The sequence below is a fragment of the Zeus faber genome (assembly GCF_960531495.2).
Source record: "Zeus faber genome assembly, chromosome: 12".
NCBI classification, from domain to species: Eukaryota; Metazoa; Chordata; class Actinopteri; order Zeiformes; family Zeidae; genus Zeus; species Zeus faber.
The window spans coordinates 32,541,936-32,557,003 of NC_137196.1; the positions used below are offsets into that span (position 1 = coordinate 32,541,936).

General features: G+C 48.5%; 1 protein-coding gene across 1 annotated transcript; it reads left to right on the forward strand.

Moving 5' to 3' along the window:
* Positions 1–6,626: 6,626 nt before the first annotated feature.
* rnf182 (ring finger protein 182) lies at positions 6,627–12,859 on the forward strand (the record flags this gene model as incomplete). The annotated part of the gene is made up of 3 exons (XM_080010546.1): positions 6,627–6,692; positions 10,790–10,850; positions 12,057–12,859. 3 exons carry the CDS (start codon positions 6,627–6,629, stop codon positions 12,857–12,859), a joined length of 930 nt encoding a protein of 309 aa, XP_079866672.1.
* Between the last annotated feature and the right edge of the window lie 2,209 nt (positions 12,860–15,068).

Below are 15,068 nucleotides of genomic sequence, written 5' to 3' on the forward strand. Positions count from 1 at the left end.
TGGAGATTGGAGCATTTCAGTGGTAACTTCGCAACCTGCGACAACATGGCGGTAGGAAACTGTCACTGGCTCTGAAGCGTTCTGAGACTCGTGCGTAGGGCCTCCAACCAAGACATTGAAAGAACATCTGGAAATGTGGAAAAGACTGATGAATAAATAAATGGACGTCAGTCTTCTCTTACTGACTCCAGCGCTTGTTCAACTTTTATTATTATCAACTGTTGTTATTCAAATGATCACAAACATGTTCAACTTGATGTATCCTCCATGTTGTTAAAACCTCTGGATGACTCAGCTACTTCCTGTTTCTAAACAGCCAATCAGGGCTCTCGACATGGGGGGAGCGGGGGGGCGTGGCCCACAAGGCCACTCCTGATTGGGCTGTGAGCGTTCCAAAACAAGAAGAGGTCAGCGGGCTGAACGTGACCACGCCCCTTCAGCTGACCTGATGACATAATCACCAGTAAAATATAGAAATAAAAAGGATGATGGAATATCTTCAGCGCGAACCCTTTGATGTGTTTCATGGAATGAATAGAATATAAATGAATATGAATTAATATAAATGGAAGAATAAATCAATTTCTATTAAGATAATTAAATGCAAAAACATGCAAATAAATGTATGAACGTATCTCACAAGCCACCCTGCTCACTCCTCATGGGATGATGTGTTTACCGAGTGCGATGTAGAAACTTTACATGAGTTCTGAGAAAGATGAGACGATAAGGGGAAAGAGGACCTGCCTGCCTGCCTGCCTGTCTGTCTGCCTGCCTGCCTGTCTGTCTGTCTGTCTGTCTATCTGCCTGCCTGTCTGCCTGCCTGCCTGCCTGTCTGTCTAACTGCCTGTCCGTCTGTCCGTCTGCCTGCCTGTCTGCCTGCCTGTCCGTCCGTCCGTCCGCCTGCCTGTCTGCCTGTCTGTCTGCCTGCCTGCCTGTCTGTCTGTCTGCCAGCCTGTCTGTCTGTCTGCCTGTCTGTCCATCCGTCCGTCTGCCTGTCTGCCTGTCTTATGGAACCTATTGACACAAACATTGTTGATGCAGCACCATTGTGTCAGTGGTTCAGAGAAAATTAGGCAACATCACACACACACACACACACACACACCCCTCATCAGGTTTCACACCCTCGTGCACTGTGGCATAAACAGAATTCCTTGAGTCTTTCCTAGAAATCCATCGACCAAAGAAATAAAGTTTACAGTGCTTTGCTTTGTCTGAATTCAAGATCTATTTAAAGAAAACATGAATATAATAATTAAAAAATATATATAGATATATATATATATAATAATAAGAAGAAGACGAATAATAATAATAATAATAATCATCATCATATTAATAATCATATTAATAATAATAACGATAATAAACAATAACAAAAATGAATAAAAACAAGAACAATGAACAGAAGATGATACAATTGGAAACAACAGCTGCTGCTAAAATGTTCAAATGGCTTCCTCTTGAATGTTGGGAAAAGGATCTGCCGTCGCCATGGCATCATCTGGTGCTTAAATATCAATGCAGAGATCATGTAGAGATGGAGCCCGAACTACCTGATACAGGGCCCCTCCCACAGGGCCCCGCCCTGACACCAGCCCCCCTCACACGCCCTCACCAGGATCTAATTGACCCGCGATGCACCTCTGACAGACAACAGCAGATGAAAACAATCTGTACCAGCCAGGAGAGACAGGTCGGGGAGGGACAGAGTCAGACAGACAGACAGACAGATGTGTAACACCACGTGCACGCTCCCGCACACACCTACCTTCCGGTCGGGCTGTGCACGGAGGGTTTCCCTGCAAAGACAAAACATTGTTTAGTTTAAAATGAGGAAATGAGAAAAAAACAATAAAATAAAGTAAAATAAAAGAAAATAATAATAAATATAGCTGCAGGCACCACTACACGGTGTCCAGTTTAGTTGTGTTAGCTACGTATTACAGGTCTCCAATGTTGCCCAATCTGCACTCTGTGATTATATGCGGGGACGTTTGGATAGGACCGAGGGACTCTCTCCGGCCATGTCGGACCAGACGTCACTGAAAATGACGGTGCCAAAAACACCAAGATTAAAAGTAAAAAAAAACACACACAGCAATAAAGCTTCCTAAAGTAGCACGATGAAACTTTTGGCATTTGGTATTTGACGCCCCTCCAGTTTGAGTGTAATTGCACTTTTAGACCACGGTCGTAAAACTCAGTCAGGTGTCCAAAACAAACTTATTTAGTGGACAAATTTGAACCTTATCGGTCACGTTTCAAAAACAGTCTACGTTACAAAGCCAAAATAGTGTGCACCTAGGTTACAGCGCCGCTTCCCAGAGCCGTGGACTGAGAGAAGTGCCATTCTGCATCATACAAGTCTGTGTACCATCAAAATGATTCTGAAGATATTTGAAGGTAAAAGAGTGACACAGTGTTGCTTTAAAGTCCGACAGCAGCGATGAAAGAAGAAAGCAATGAAAAGTGAAGTGTACATGAAGCAGGAAATCCTGGAGGTTTCCAGTGGAATTCTGTGAAATGTGGTGGAATCCACCAATACGGACCCATTAGACCCACACCGAGAAACTAAAATACTGACGGGAGGACTTGGAATTGATTCTGACGCTGATATGATTGGGGGCAGAAGATAGAGCGGTAGGTTGCCGATTCGATCCCCGACCCTCCTGGTAGCATACTGAAGTGTCCTTGAGCAAGACACTTTAAGAGAAACTTGCAGGTTGGCAGACGGCAACCATAGGGTTAGGGTGTTCGATTCATAGGGTTTTCCATGCTGTTTAATACCAACACAATAATGCAACCATTCACTGTGTTTTGATTTTAGATTCATAGGGTTTTCCATGCTGTTTAATACCAATACAATAATACAACCATTTCCTGTATTTTTATTTTCGATGTATAGGGTTTTACATGCTGTTTAATACCAATTCAATAATACAACCATTTGCTGTGTTTTTATTTTAGATTTATAGGGTTTTACATGCTTTTTAATACCAATACAATATTACAAACATTTACTGGGTTTTTACGTTAGATGTATAGGGGTTTACATGCTGTTTGATACCAATACAATAATAGAATAAATGACTGTGTTTTGATTTTAGATTTCTAGGGTTTCACATGCTTTTTAATACCAATACAATAATACAACAATTTACTGTGTTTTTATTTTAGATGTTTAGGGTTTTACATGCTGTTTAATACCAATACAATTATACAACCATTCACTGTGTTTTTATTTTAGATTCATAGGGTTTTACATGCCATTTAATACAAATACAAGAATACAACCATTCACTGTGTTTTTATTTTAGATTTATAGGGTTTTACATGCTTTTTAATACCAACACAATAATACAACCATTAACTGTGTTTTTATTTTTGATTTATAGGATTTTACATGCAGTTTGATACAATACAATAATAGAAACAATAACTGTGTTTTTATTTTAGATTTATAGGGTTTAACATGCTGTTTAACACCAATACAATTATACAACCATTCACTGTGTTTTTATTTTAGATTTATAGGGTTTTACATGCTGTAAATACCAATACAATTTTACAAACATTTACTGGGCTATTATTTTAGATTTATAGGGGTTTACATGCTGTTTGATACCATTACAATAATAGAAACATTTACTGTGTTTTTATTTTAGATTCATAGGGTTTTACATGCTGTTTAATACCAATACAATAATAGAAACATTAACTGCATTTTTATTTTAGATTTATAGGGGTTTACATGCTATTCGATACCAATAAAATAATATAAAAATTGACTGTTTTTATTTTTGATTTATAGGGTTTTACATGCTGTTTAATACCCATACAATAATAGAAACATTTACTGTGTTTTTATTGAAGTTCAAACATGCACCAGTTTCCCAGCATTTTGAATGTTATTCAAAGAACAGAGGTTTTTGAATGCACCATAGATAGTTGTTCAACGTAAAGGGGGCGTGGTCTACATCCAACTGTGAGCATGAGCAAGAGGGTTAGGGACAAACTAGATAGAACAAAGTAGAATAGGAAGTGAAAGTGTGGAATGCCGTTCTGTCGTTAAGGGAGAGGAGGATGGACGTCTATCTACCTCTCCACCGGGAGAGCAGCTCCCCAGCAGCCCCCAAGACGACCACGCCCGCCAGGGACAGCGCCATCAGGCTGAAGGTCCGGGCAGAGCACAGCACCACCTGCCTGGAGGAGGAGAAACAACTGTAGTAAACACTGTATGGTTATACTGCGTGGAGTACACACTGTGTATGGTGGTTCTGCCTGGAGTACACACTGCGTGTGTACAGTTATACTGCGTAGAGCACACACTGTGTATGGTGGTACTGCCTGGAGTACACACGGTGTACACAGCATGTACAGTATGCAGCAGTATTTATTCAATATTTATTCAAACACTGCAGTTGGGCAGCCACACGGTGCAAATATACAATATAAGTGTAATAAGTACACACATGGAACATTATGTAAATATTACTATGCTGCAGCCAAATCATATTTATACAATGAGTACTGCAGCGACACAGAGAAACACTGTTATGTATGCAACTATTAATTATACTGTAGAAACGGAGAATAATATGTCAAATATCCCTGCGTCATGCTGCTCACCACAACACGTTGTAATCATCATCAGCATCATAATAATAATAATAATAATAACAATAATAATAACAATAATCATAATAATAATAATAATAATCATAATCATAATCATAATCATAATCATATTTAGTATTATTATTCTAATAATCACAAAAACTAGAATCTCACCAGAACAGCGTGTTGGCTGCAGCCCACAGCGCAGTGCTTCCCGGCCTCCTTCGGTCCATCAGGGCTGAGATGCGGCTCTGGCTTCGGGGCTCCTCAGCGGGGCTGGCTGGCCCGGGCCGCTCCTCTCCCGGTTCCAGGCTCCGGGCTGCGTCCTTGGTGGGTGTTCGCTCCAGGCTCGCCATGGCACCATCACCTCCACCTGCTACTTGGCGTTGTGTGCGCGGCAGTGGTGGATGACGTCACCATGGTGACGTCACCTTCTGCCGTTTTTATGCTGCGTTCCACAGAACTCGGAAAATCCACCTTTCATCTTTGACAAACGGCACTGTAGTTTTTGTGTTGAGGCTGTAGAATCCACCACCTGACAACAAACAACAATGTTTGTCACCCATAAATTCAAATACATATGTTGATTCAATATGACTACATCTGTTGATTTAATATGAAAACACCTGTTGACGCATCAACTGAACAACTGGTCCGGACCACGGACAGACCAGGTGCGACCCCTTGACCGACCATTGAGCAACTGGTCCGGACCACGGATGGACCAGGAACGGACCACGTGACAGACCAGGGACAGACCATATGACAAACCAGTGGGCAACTGGTCCGGACCATGGACGGACCAGGAACGGACCACGTGACAGACCAGGGACAGACCATATGACAGACCACTGGGCAACTGGTCCAGACCATGGACGGACCAGGTATGGACCCCGTGACAGACCACAGAGCAACTGGTCCGGACCACAGACAGACCAGGTATGGACCCCATGGCAGACCAGGGACTGACCCCGTGACAGACCAGGGACGGACCACGGGTGAGACCAAGAGCAGGGATTGACCCCGTGACAGACCACAGAGCAACTGGTCCGGACCACAGACGGACCAGATAAGGACCACGTGACAGACCAGGGACGGACCATGTGACAGACCAGGGATGGACCACGTGACAGACCAGTGAGCAACTGGTCCGGACCAAACACGGACCAGGTACGGATCACGTGACAGACCATGGACAGACCCCGTGACAGACCAGGGACGGACCACATGACAGACAAAGGACAGACCCGTGACAGACCAGGGATGGACCACTTGACAGACCACTGAGCAACTGGTCTGGACCACGAATGGACCAGGGACAGACCACGTGACAGACCAGAGACAGACCACACGACAGACCACTCAGCAACTGGTCCGGACCATTGACAGACCAGGGATGGACCCCGTGACAGACCACTGAGCAACTGGTCCGGACTACAGACGGACCAGGGACAAACCACAGACAGACCAGGGATGGATCCCTTGAGAGACCACCGAGCAACTGGTCCGGACTACAGACGGACCAGGGACAAACCACAGACAGACCAGGGATGGACCCCGTGACAGACCACAGAGCAACTGGTCCGGACCGCAGAGGGGCTAAGGACGGATCCCTTGAGAGACCACCGAGCAACTGGTCCGGACCACGAGTGGACCAGGGACGGACTACGTGACAGACCAGGGACGGACCGGGGGACAGACCAGGGTTGGACCCTGTGACCAACCAGGGATGGACCACGTGACAGACCAGGGACAGACCACGTGACAGATCACTCAGCAACTGGTCCGGACCATAGACGGTCCAGGTATGGACCCCATGACGGACCAGGGATGGACCACGGACAGACCAGGGACGGACCACATGACAAACCACTGAGCAACTGGTCCAGACCACGGATGGACCACGTGACAGACCAATGAGCAGCTGGTCTCGACCACAGACGGACCACGTGACAGGCCAGGGACAGACCACATGACAGACCACTGAGCAACTAGTCCGGACCATGGACCATGGCAACTGGTCTGGACACAAGGACCACAAGGACCAGAAGCTGGTCACTGCAGAGCCAGTGGGCTCCACCTCTGGGTCCAGCCACACCCCAGCTCAGAATTAAATATATAATTTCGTTTTTTTTACATTAATAATATGCATTTTATTAGACATAGATTGCACAATCAAAATGTGCTCATTTAAACAGCCAACCCACGGTTTCCGTACACTTTCCGACGTAGACCCGATCTTAATATGTGACATCATCTGCAATCGCAGGACCCTATCACATCTGGTACCTAGGACCACCAGGACCATGGACTGACCACCAGGATCACAAACAGACTGCCAGGACCACTGACCTACCACAAAGACCACTCCACAGGAATTCACTAACTGGTCCGGACCACTAGCTTCAGCGTCCCTAGTGGTAGTAACAAGTGATCAGTGTCAGCGATCATGGTCTGTGGACAGACCACTCAATTGGCTACACCCCCTGCTGAGGTAAGCTCTAGAAATACAGAGTCAGTACGTCATATTCAAACTTAATTGTTTCAATATCTCCTATTACTTCTAGCGTAGCGTGGCTTGATTGGAAATGATTGTTCCATTAACATTTTCATTAAAGTTTAACATCCACTGCACCAAGACTCCAACCCTCTGCCCAAATTTAGTGACTTAGAGACTGCTGTGACCATCAGCATTTTGCTGGGATTTATTGCTGCTGGTTTCCTGTTCAACTTCCTGTGGGTTTATGATTAGCAGGAAGCTCGACACCAGTTCTGTCATGCTAACTTTGTTAGCTTAATGCAGGGCTGCGGATGGGATCAGCTAGCCTAGCTCCTGGAAATCCACCTTCCAGCTTCCCTTTAAGGACCAATATAGGCCTAAGGTGGCCCAGGGTAACTCTCACAGTTCAGCTTCCTCTCTGGTTCAGATCCTGGTGAAAGTGAATCTTCAGTTTACTTAGCACAGGGTTCTTCCTGTCTGCACAGGAAGCTGAGCCCAGTTCTTCCTGTCTGCACAGGAAGCTGACTCCTGTTCTGTCTCATTACCACTCTTTAAAACAAGATACTTTGGGTATTAACTGCAGATTAATGAATTGTATTACACGGATGAGCCACAATATTAAAGCACCACTAATAACCAGTAATATTGTGTAGCTCCCCCTCATGTCGCCAAAACAGCTGTGAGGTGGAGGCATGGACTTCACCAGACTCTGAACGTGTCCTGTGGTATCTGGCACTAAGACATTAGCAGCAGATCCTTTAAGACCTGCAAGGTGGAGGTGGGGCCCCGATGGATGAGACTTGTTGTTCCAGCACATCCTACAGATGCTCCATCAGATCGGACCCTAACCCCACCCATCCTCATGATGTTGTCAGGGTTCGCCTGGGTCCTTCCGGCATCGGCCACTAGATGCTGCCAGTACTGCCTAATCAATGCTGCTTTGTTTAACCTGTTTCTGTTTCTGATTACCCAGCCTCATTATGTCATATGTTTCACCTGTGTCTGGTTTTGTCTTTCATATTTATACCCTGTCTTTTGTGTCCTTCCGTGCTCAGCCTTGGGTTTCTTTAGACTCCTGACAAAGCTTTCGTTTCCAAGCCCACGAAATTCTTACTTGTCTTTTGTCCGTTCTTTTGCTTTGAAAAGTTCAATTGTTTTTTGGCGGTTTGTTTTTTGGAGTCCCATCTCCGATTTATTTGTGCCTTCCCTTTGCTTGTTACAAGTAAACCTTTATTTTTGCCACCTCATCTCTGCCTCTGCCTCGTTCTCTGCACCTGGGTCCACTCAGCATACCACGCAACAGCAAGGCTGAGCCAAAACATGGACCCAGCAGAGAGTCAGCCTCCAGAGATGGGACGCATGCGGGTGGCCCTGACGGACCAGGGGACTGCGATTGGCCGTCATGAGCAGGCTCTCCAAAGATGCTGGACAAACTGCAGTCCCTCGCCCAGGCCGTCCAGCAGAGCCAGGCACAGGCTCCACCTATGGCTCCTGCGCCAGCGCTGCCTCCCTTGGACTCGTGTCCTCCATAACACCGCGAACCACGACTGCCGGCGCCAGAGAGGTACGACGTTAACCCAGGAGGTTGTCGTGGCTTTTTGACGCAATGCTCCCTGGCTTTCGAGCTCCAGCCATCACAGTTCCCCACCCAGCGCTCACGGGTGGCATACATTGTCACACTACTCACAGGCAAAGCACTCTCCTGGGCCACAGCAATCTGGAACCAGCAAACCCCGGCCTGCTCCAGCTTCCAGGCTTTTGCCGAAGAGATGCGCCAAGTTTTTGACCACCCAGTCAGTGGGAGGGAGGCGTCGACATGGCTACTCCGGCTCCGCCAGGGGGTACAGAGCGTAGCGGATTACGGCATCACATTCCGCACCCTCGCAGTGGCGTCTGGATGGAACAGCGAGGCACTCATCGCGTCCTTCCAGGATGGTCTCATTGAGGGTGTCAAGGACGAGCTGGCATCCCGGGAGGCGCAGGATGACCTGGACACGCTCATCGAAACAGCTATTCGGGTGGACAACCGCCTCCGGGAGAGGCAAAGGGAACGCTGTTCTTCCGCTTCATCACTACCAGTGCGCAGAGCACTCCTGGGGACGACGTCTCCCGAGCATCTCCGAGCTGTCCCGAGCCCGTCTCCAGCGGTCTCTCTCGGTCTGAACGTGACAGGCAGATGAGGGAGCGCTGCTGCTTGTACTATGGGATCCCAGGTCATTTCCGTTCTTCCTGCCCTGAGCTCTCGGGAAAAGCCAACTCTTGTCCAGGGTAGGGAGAACTGTGACGAGGCCAACTTTCTCTTCCGAGCTCGAGGTGACCGGGGGCTTGCTGACTGCCTCCCTCGCCTGGGGAGATCAACATCACTCCCTCCAAGATATGGTGGATTCCGGCGCTGCAGGTAACTTCCTGGATGTGGGGCTAGCAAAAGCCCTAAAGCTCCCTCTGGCATCTCCGGAGCCTCCTCTCACGGTGACAGCCCTGGATGGAAGACCACTGGGCTCCGGCAGCGTGTGTCATCTCACCGCCCCCCTTTGGCTGTCATTGGAGGGAAAACATTCAGAGGTAATCCAGCTCCACCTCATCCACTCTCCTGAATTTCCACTGGTCCTGGGATACCCATGGCTGGTCCGTCACAACCCACATCTGTATTGGGCCTCCGGGCGTCTCACCGAATGAGGTCCTGCCTGCCACACCACCTGTCTTTGTTCCAGTCCGTCTTCTCACCCCCTCGAGTCTCCAGTCCATGTCTAAGCTCCGGCTCCTTCACAAGCCCCAGCCCACTCAGGAGTGCCTGTCCGTGTCCTGGCTCCAATCCGTATTTAAGTCCCCATCCATCCCGAGTTTTCACGAGTGCCCCACAAGTATGCCGAGCTGAGGGAGGTCTTCAGCAAGGGAATGGCCACCACTCTTCCTCCCCATCGGTCGTATGACTGCGCCATCGACCTTCTGCCTGGCACTTGCCCTCCTCGAGGACGTCTCTTCTCTCTCTCTGCCCCTGAGACTTCAGCCATGGAGGAGTACATCCGGGAGGCGCTCACCTCAGTCAAACAGGTGCAGCGCTTCCTCGGGTTTGCCAACTTTTACAGACTATTCATTCTGAGTTTTAGTACTGTGGCTGCTCCTCTCACCGCCCTCACTAGGACATCCACAGCCCGCTTCGCCTGGACTGCTGAGGCTGATGGGGCGTTCAGAGCTCTCAAAACGCGATTCACCACTGCCTCTGTCTTGGCCACACCAGAGCCTACCCTACCCTTCGTTGTGGAGGTGGATGCTTCCGATGTGGGAGTGGGAGCCGTTCTGTCCCAAAGGACTCACGACAAAAAGCTCCATCCATGTGCTTTCTTCACCCGTCGCCTCACCCCAGCGGAGCGGAACTAATACATAGGGAACCGAGAGCTACTGGCAGTCAAACTGGTGCTGGAGGAGTGGTGGCACTGGCTGGAGGGGGCCCAACACCCATTTATCGTCTGGACCGACCACAAGAACCTGAAATACATTCAGGACGCCAAACGCCTCAACTCCAGGCAAGCCCGATGGGCCCTCACTTTCAATCGTTTCCACTTCATCCTGTGATATTGTCTCAGGGCCAAGAACCTCAAGCCCGACACTTTCTCCAGACAGTTCGACCCTCCTGAGCTGGTTGAACTCCGCGAGCCTATTCTCCAGAGCTCCCGCATCTTGATTCCGGTCCGCTGGGGAATCGAGACGCAGGTCCGGCAGGCCCAAAGTATTACCTTTGGGCCTTACCTGTTTGTCCTGAAGGCTGTCCGGTCACAAGTCCTGCAATGGGGGCATTCATCCCACCTCACTGGCCACCCGGGGATCTCCAAGACCCTCGAGTTCCTCCGCAGGCGTTTCTGGTGGCCTACCATGGAGCAGGATGTCCGGTCCTTCGTCGCTGCCTGCATCGTCTGCACCCAGAACAAGAATACCCGGTCACGTCCCATGGGGCTGCTGCATCCCCTTCCCATCCCCAGTTGTATATATAATATATATAATAGTATATATAATAATATATAACAATATGTATCAAATAATAATATATAACAGTATGTATATATAATAATAATAGTATATATATAATAATAATATATAACAGTATGTATATATATTCAGTATAGATATACAGTATATGTATGTGTATATGTATGTGTGTGTACTGTATATATATCTCATTGGTTTAATGTTGGGGTGGGTCGGTGTGTATGTATTATATTCATTATATTTATCTTTTGGTGAATTTATTTTGAGATGGATTATTAATAATGTATTTATGATCAGCTGCTCATTAGTGGCAACAATTCTAGTAAATGACATGCTTTGAAGAGCAGCGCTTTGTATGATACACACACTGTAAACACTGTACTGGGAAAAAACAAAGTGGTGTGTGTGTGTGTGTATCAGACAGTGAGAAGCTTCCAGTTCTGTACAGACTCTGCTTTGTTGTTCCTCCTGCTGTGTAAACAGTTATCTCTCTCCCTCTCTCTCGCTCCATCTTTCTCTCTCTCTCCCTCTCTCTTTCGTTCTCTCCCTCGCCCTCTCTCTCATGCTCCCTTCCCTCCCTCTCTCTCTCCCTCTTTCTCCCTCTCTCTCTCTCTCTCCCTCTCTTTCTGTTCAGTTGATAAAAGGCGTTTTTCCCGACTCGCCCCAACGGCCTGGAGGCCGGACCCCTCGGCCCCTGGACCAGAACTCACTGGTGGCTTCCCCCAACCCCAGCCCTCCGCCCCCCCCCCCCCCCCCCCCCTCGCTCCCTCTCTTTCACTCGGACCTCCACCACAGAGGCAGTCAGATCCACCATGCCCCCTCAGCCCGATGTGGACCGGACCACCAGCTCCTGGATTCCTCAGTGTCCCCGTCGCCCCGCCACCATGCCACCCGGCGCTGATCCCGTAGCCCCAGTCTGTCCTTAACCCCGTCCTCTCGGGTGCGATAGTGGTCCAGCCGCAGGCCATGGAGGACGGGGGCGCTGGGACCCTGGAGGACCTGGAGTGTAAGATCTGCTACTGTGCCTACACCCTGGGCAGCCGCCGGCCCAAGGTGTTGCAGTGTTGCCACCGGCTCTGTGCCAAGTGCCTGAGCAAGATCCTGGACCTGGGGGAGTCTCCCCCCAACGCTGTGGTGTGCCCCTTCTGCCGCTATGCCACCGCCCTGTCGGGCGAGGCTGCTAACGGCCTGCCGGACGACTGCAACCTGGTGGGGGCGCTGGCCCTGCAGTGCAGGAACCACCGGAACCTGCAGCTCCGTCTGGAGGGGGGCCCCGAGCTGCTGCTGTGCCCCAGAACGCTGAGCTCCCTGATGGGCAGCAGCCCCGCCGCCCTCCCCGCCTCCCCCTCCCTTGCCGGCACCTACTCTGCGATCCGTGGCTCGCCCAACTTTGTGGTCATCACCATCATGGAGCCCCCACCCCACGCCTCCCCCCCGCCGCCCGCCCTGCGTCGCTACCCGCCTCGGTCCTTGCGGGCCCCAAGCCCGGACTCCATGGCTTCCGTCACCCAGAGGTGGACGGTGTGGAACTGCGCGGCCCTGCTGTGCCAGACCTCAGCCCGGGCCCTGGTCTGGGTCCTGGGGCTGCTGTACTTCAGCTCCCTGCCCATGGGGGTCTACCTGCTGATCATGCAGCGCACTACGCTGGGGGTCCTGCTGGTCAGCCTGGTCCCGGCCAGCCTGGTCCTGGTGATGGTCTACGGCTTCTGCCAGTGCCTCTGCCACGAGCTGTGGGACTGCATCCCTCCGTGACAGAGCATGGACGAGTCCTGGGGTTCCAGGGTTCCAGTGTTTTGGGGTTCTGGGTTTCTGGCGTTCTGGGGTTCTTTTGTTCTGGGGTTCTGGGGTTCCAGGGTTCTGGGGTTCTGGGATTCCGACACTTTGGGGTTCAAGCATTCTGGGGTTCTGGCATGCTGGGGTTCTGGCGTTCTGGGGTTCCGGTGTTCTGGGGTTCCGGCGTTTTTCGGTTCTGGGGTTCTGGGGTTCTGGGGTTCCAGCGTTCTGGGGTTCCAGTGTTTTTTGGTTCTGGGGTTCTGCCGTTTTTGTGCTTCTGGGGTTCTAGGGTTTCCGGCGTTCTGGCGTTCTAGCATTTTTTGGTTCTGGGTTCTGGGGTTCCAGGGTTGATCGGAGGAACTTTACTGATTCCACAGAATTCCAGGAAGTACCAGAGTCCCTTCCAGAGGACGTGGATTTTAAGTAGTTTTAACAAATATCTCTGGCTCTACCACAGATGCTACGCTAACATGCTCACATGCTAACACGCTACCTAGTGACGAGGGACGGGCGTGGTACCAAACCACCGAAGGACTTTGACCTTTCCCCTCCAGTTACTTTTGCTTCTGTAACTATTTCAACAAGATCCCACGGCAACACTTTGATGACATAATGGAGAGAAAGATTAAATCAGAACAATCTGATGTAAGTATTGAATTATTTTCCACTGTGTTCTAACTTTTAAACATTGGAGTAAAAAGGTTGTTTTGCTTGAACTAACATTATGAAAACTGAGCCTTGAAGTATAGACCACATTGTGGTTCTTTTCTCTGAGTTTCCAAAATCAATCACTTGTGAAGACGTTGCAACAGAGAGCGAGTGGAAGGATGGAACAACCAGAACCAGAACCAGAACCAGAACCTGGACTTGCACCCGGACCTGGGCCAGGAACAGGAACAGAACCAGCACCAGAACCTGAACCTGGACCTGGATCAGGACCAGAACCAGCACCAGAACCTGGACCAGGACCAGGACCAGAACCAGCACCAGAACCTGGACCTGGACCTGGACCTGGACCACAACCAGCACCAGAACCTGGACCTGGACCGGGTTTAAGTCCATGTTCTGGTCCTGGTTCTGGTCCGGCCTCAGGCTCCAGGTTGAACCTTGAGTTTTGAAGATTCTGATTCTGATTCTGAAAGTAACTCAATACAAGTACTCTGTTACATACATATATAGTACATTTTTCAAATTCCTGTACCGACTTTAGTATATTTTATTTCTGAGACTTTCGATTATTCCACTACATTTCAAAACAAACATCTGTGCTTTTTACTCTGCTCTCACACATTAGTTAAGATAAAAAAAACAACTGGATTTGTATGCATGTATATATATATATATACATACATATGTATGTTATGTATGTATACATATATATATGTATGTATACACACATATATATATATATATATATTTTTTTTTTCTTTTTTTTTTTACAGCGACAAAGTCGTATTCAACAACAACCCTACCCTCCAGGGTTGAAGGATGAAATAATTCTAAAATACTTCAACTTCAATAATTCAAATTCAGTGGGATTTGAATCAAATTTGATAGGAAAAAGCGTCATCTGCTCTTTTTCGATCCATCAACTGTGAAGTCAGCCTCCAGGGGGCGACACTGAGTTCTGTTGGAACACAAGTATAAAGTTGTATTTTTATACTGTTCTGTAATTGTAACAGTTAAAAGGTCATTGGGATATTTAAATGAACAGCATCATCTTCTGAGCAGCACAGAAAATACCGTATGAAATAAAAACATTTATTGATTTGTATTTATATGCATTCACTATGTCATAATGAATGCAATCAACCGTCCAATCACAGCTCAGGGTTGGGGCGTGGGGGCGGGGCTGATCCTACTTTGAACCAATCAGACGGCCCGCCTGGCATGGACTCTAGAACAGCCAAGGCGGATCCGTAGACTATGCAATCTCTTATTTCTCCCTTAACAGTTCAAAAAATATGTTTGTGATTATATTTGAGGTGAAAAACTGAGGATCCGTTCACTTCTCATCTAGTACGACTCGTTTAAAAGTTTGTTTCCAACATTGGGGAGGGCAGTCCGTCCAGACTGGACCAGGATGGAACGGTTGAGGAACACCTGTCACACCTCCTCACTGGAGGTGTCTGCAGACAGTATGATGGATTGTGGTGTGGACGAGATTGTTCAGAAGATTGTGGAGCGA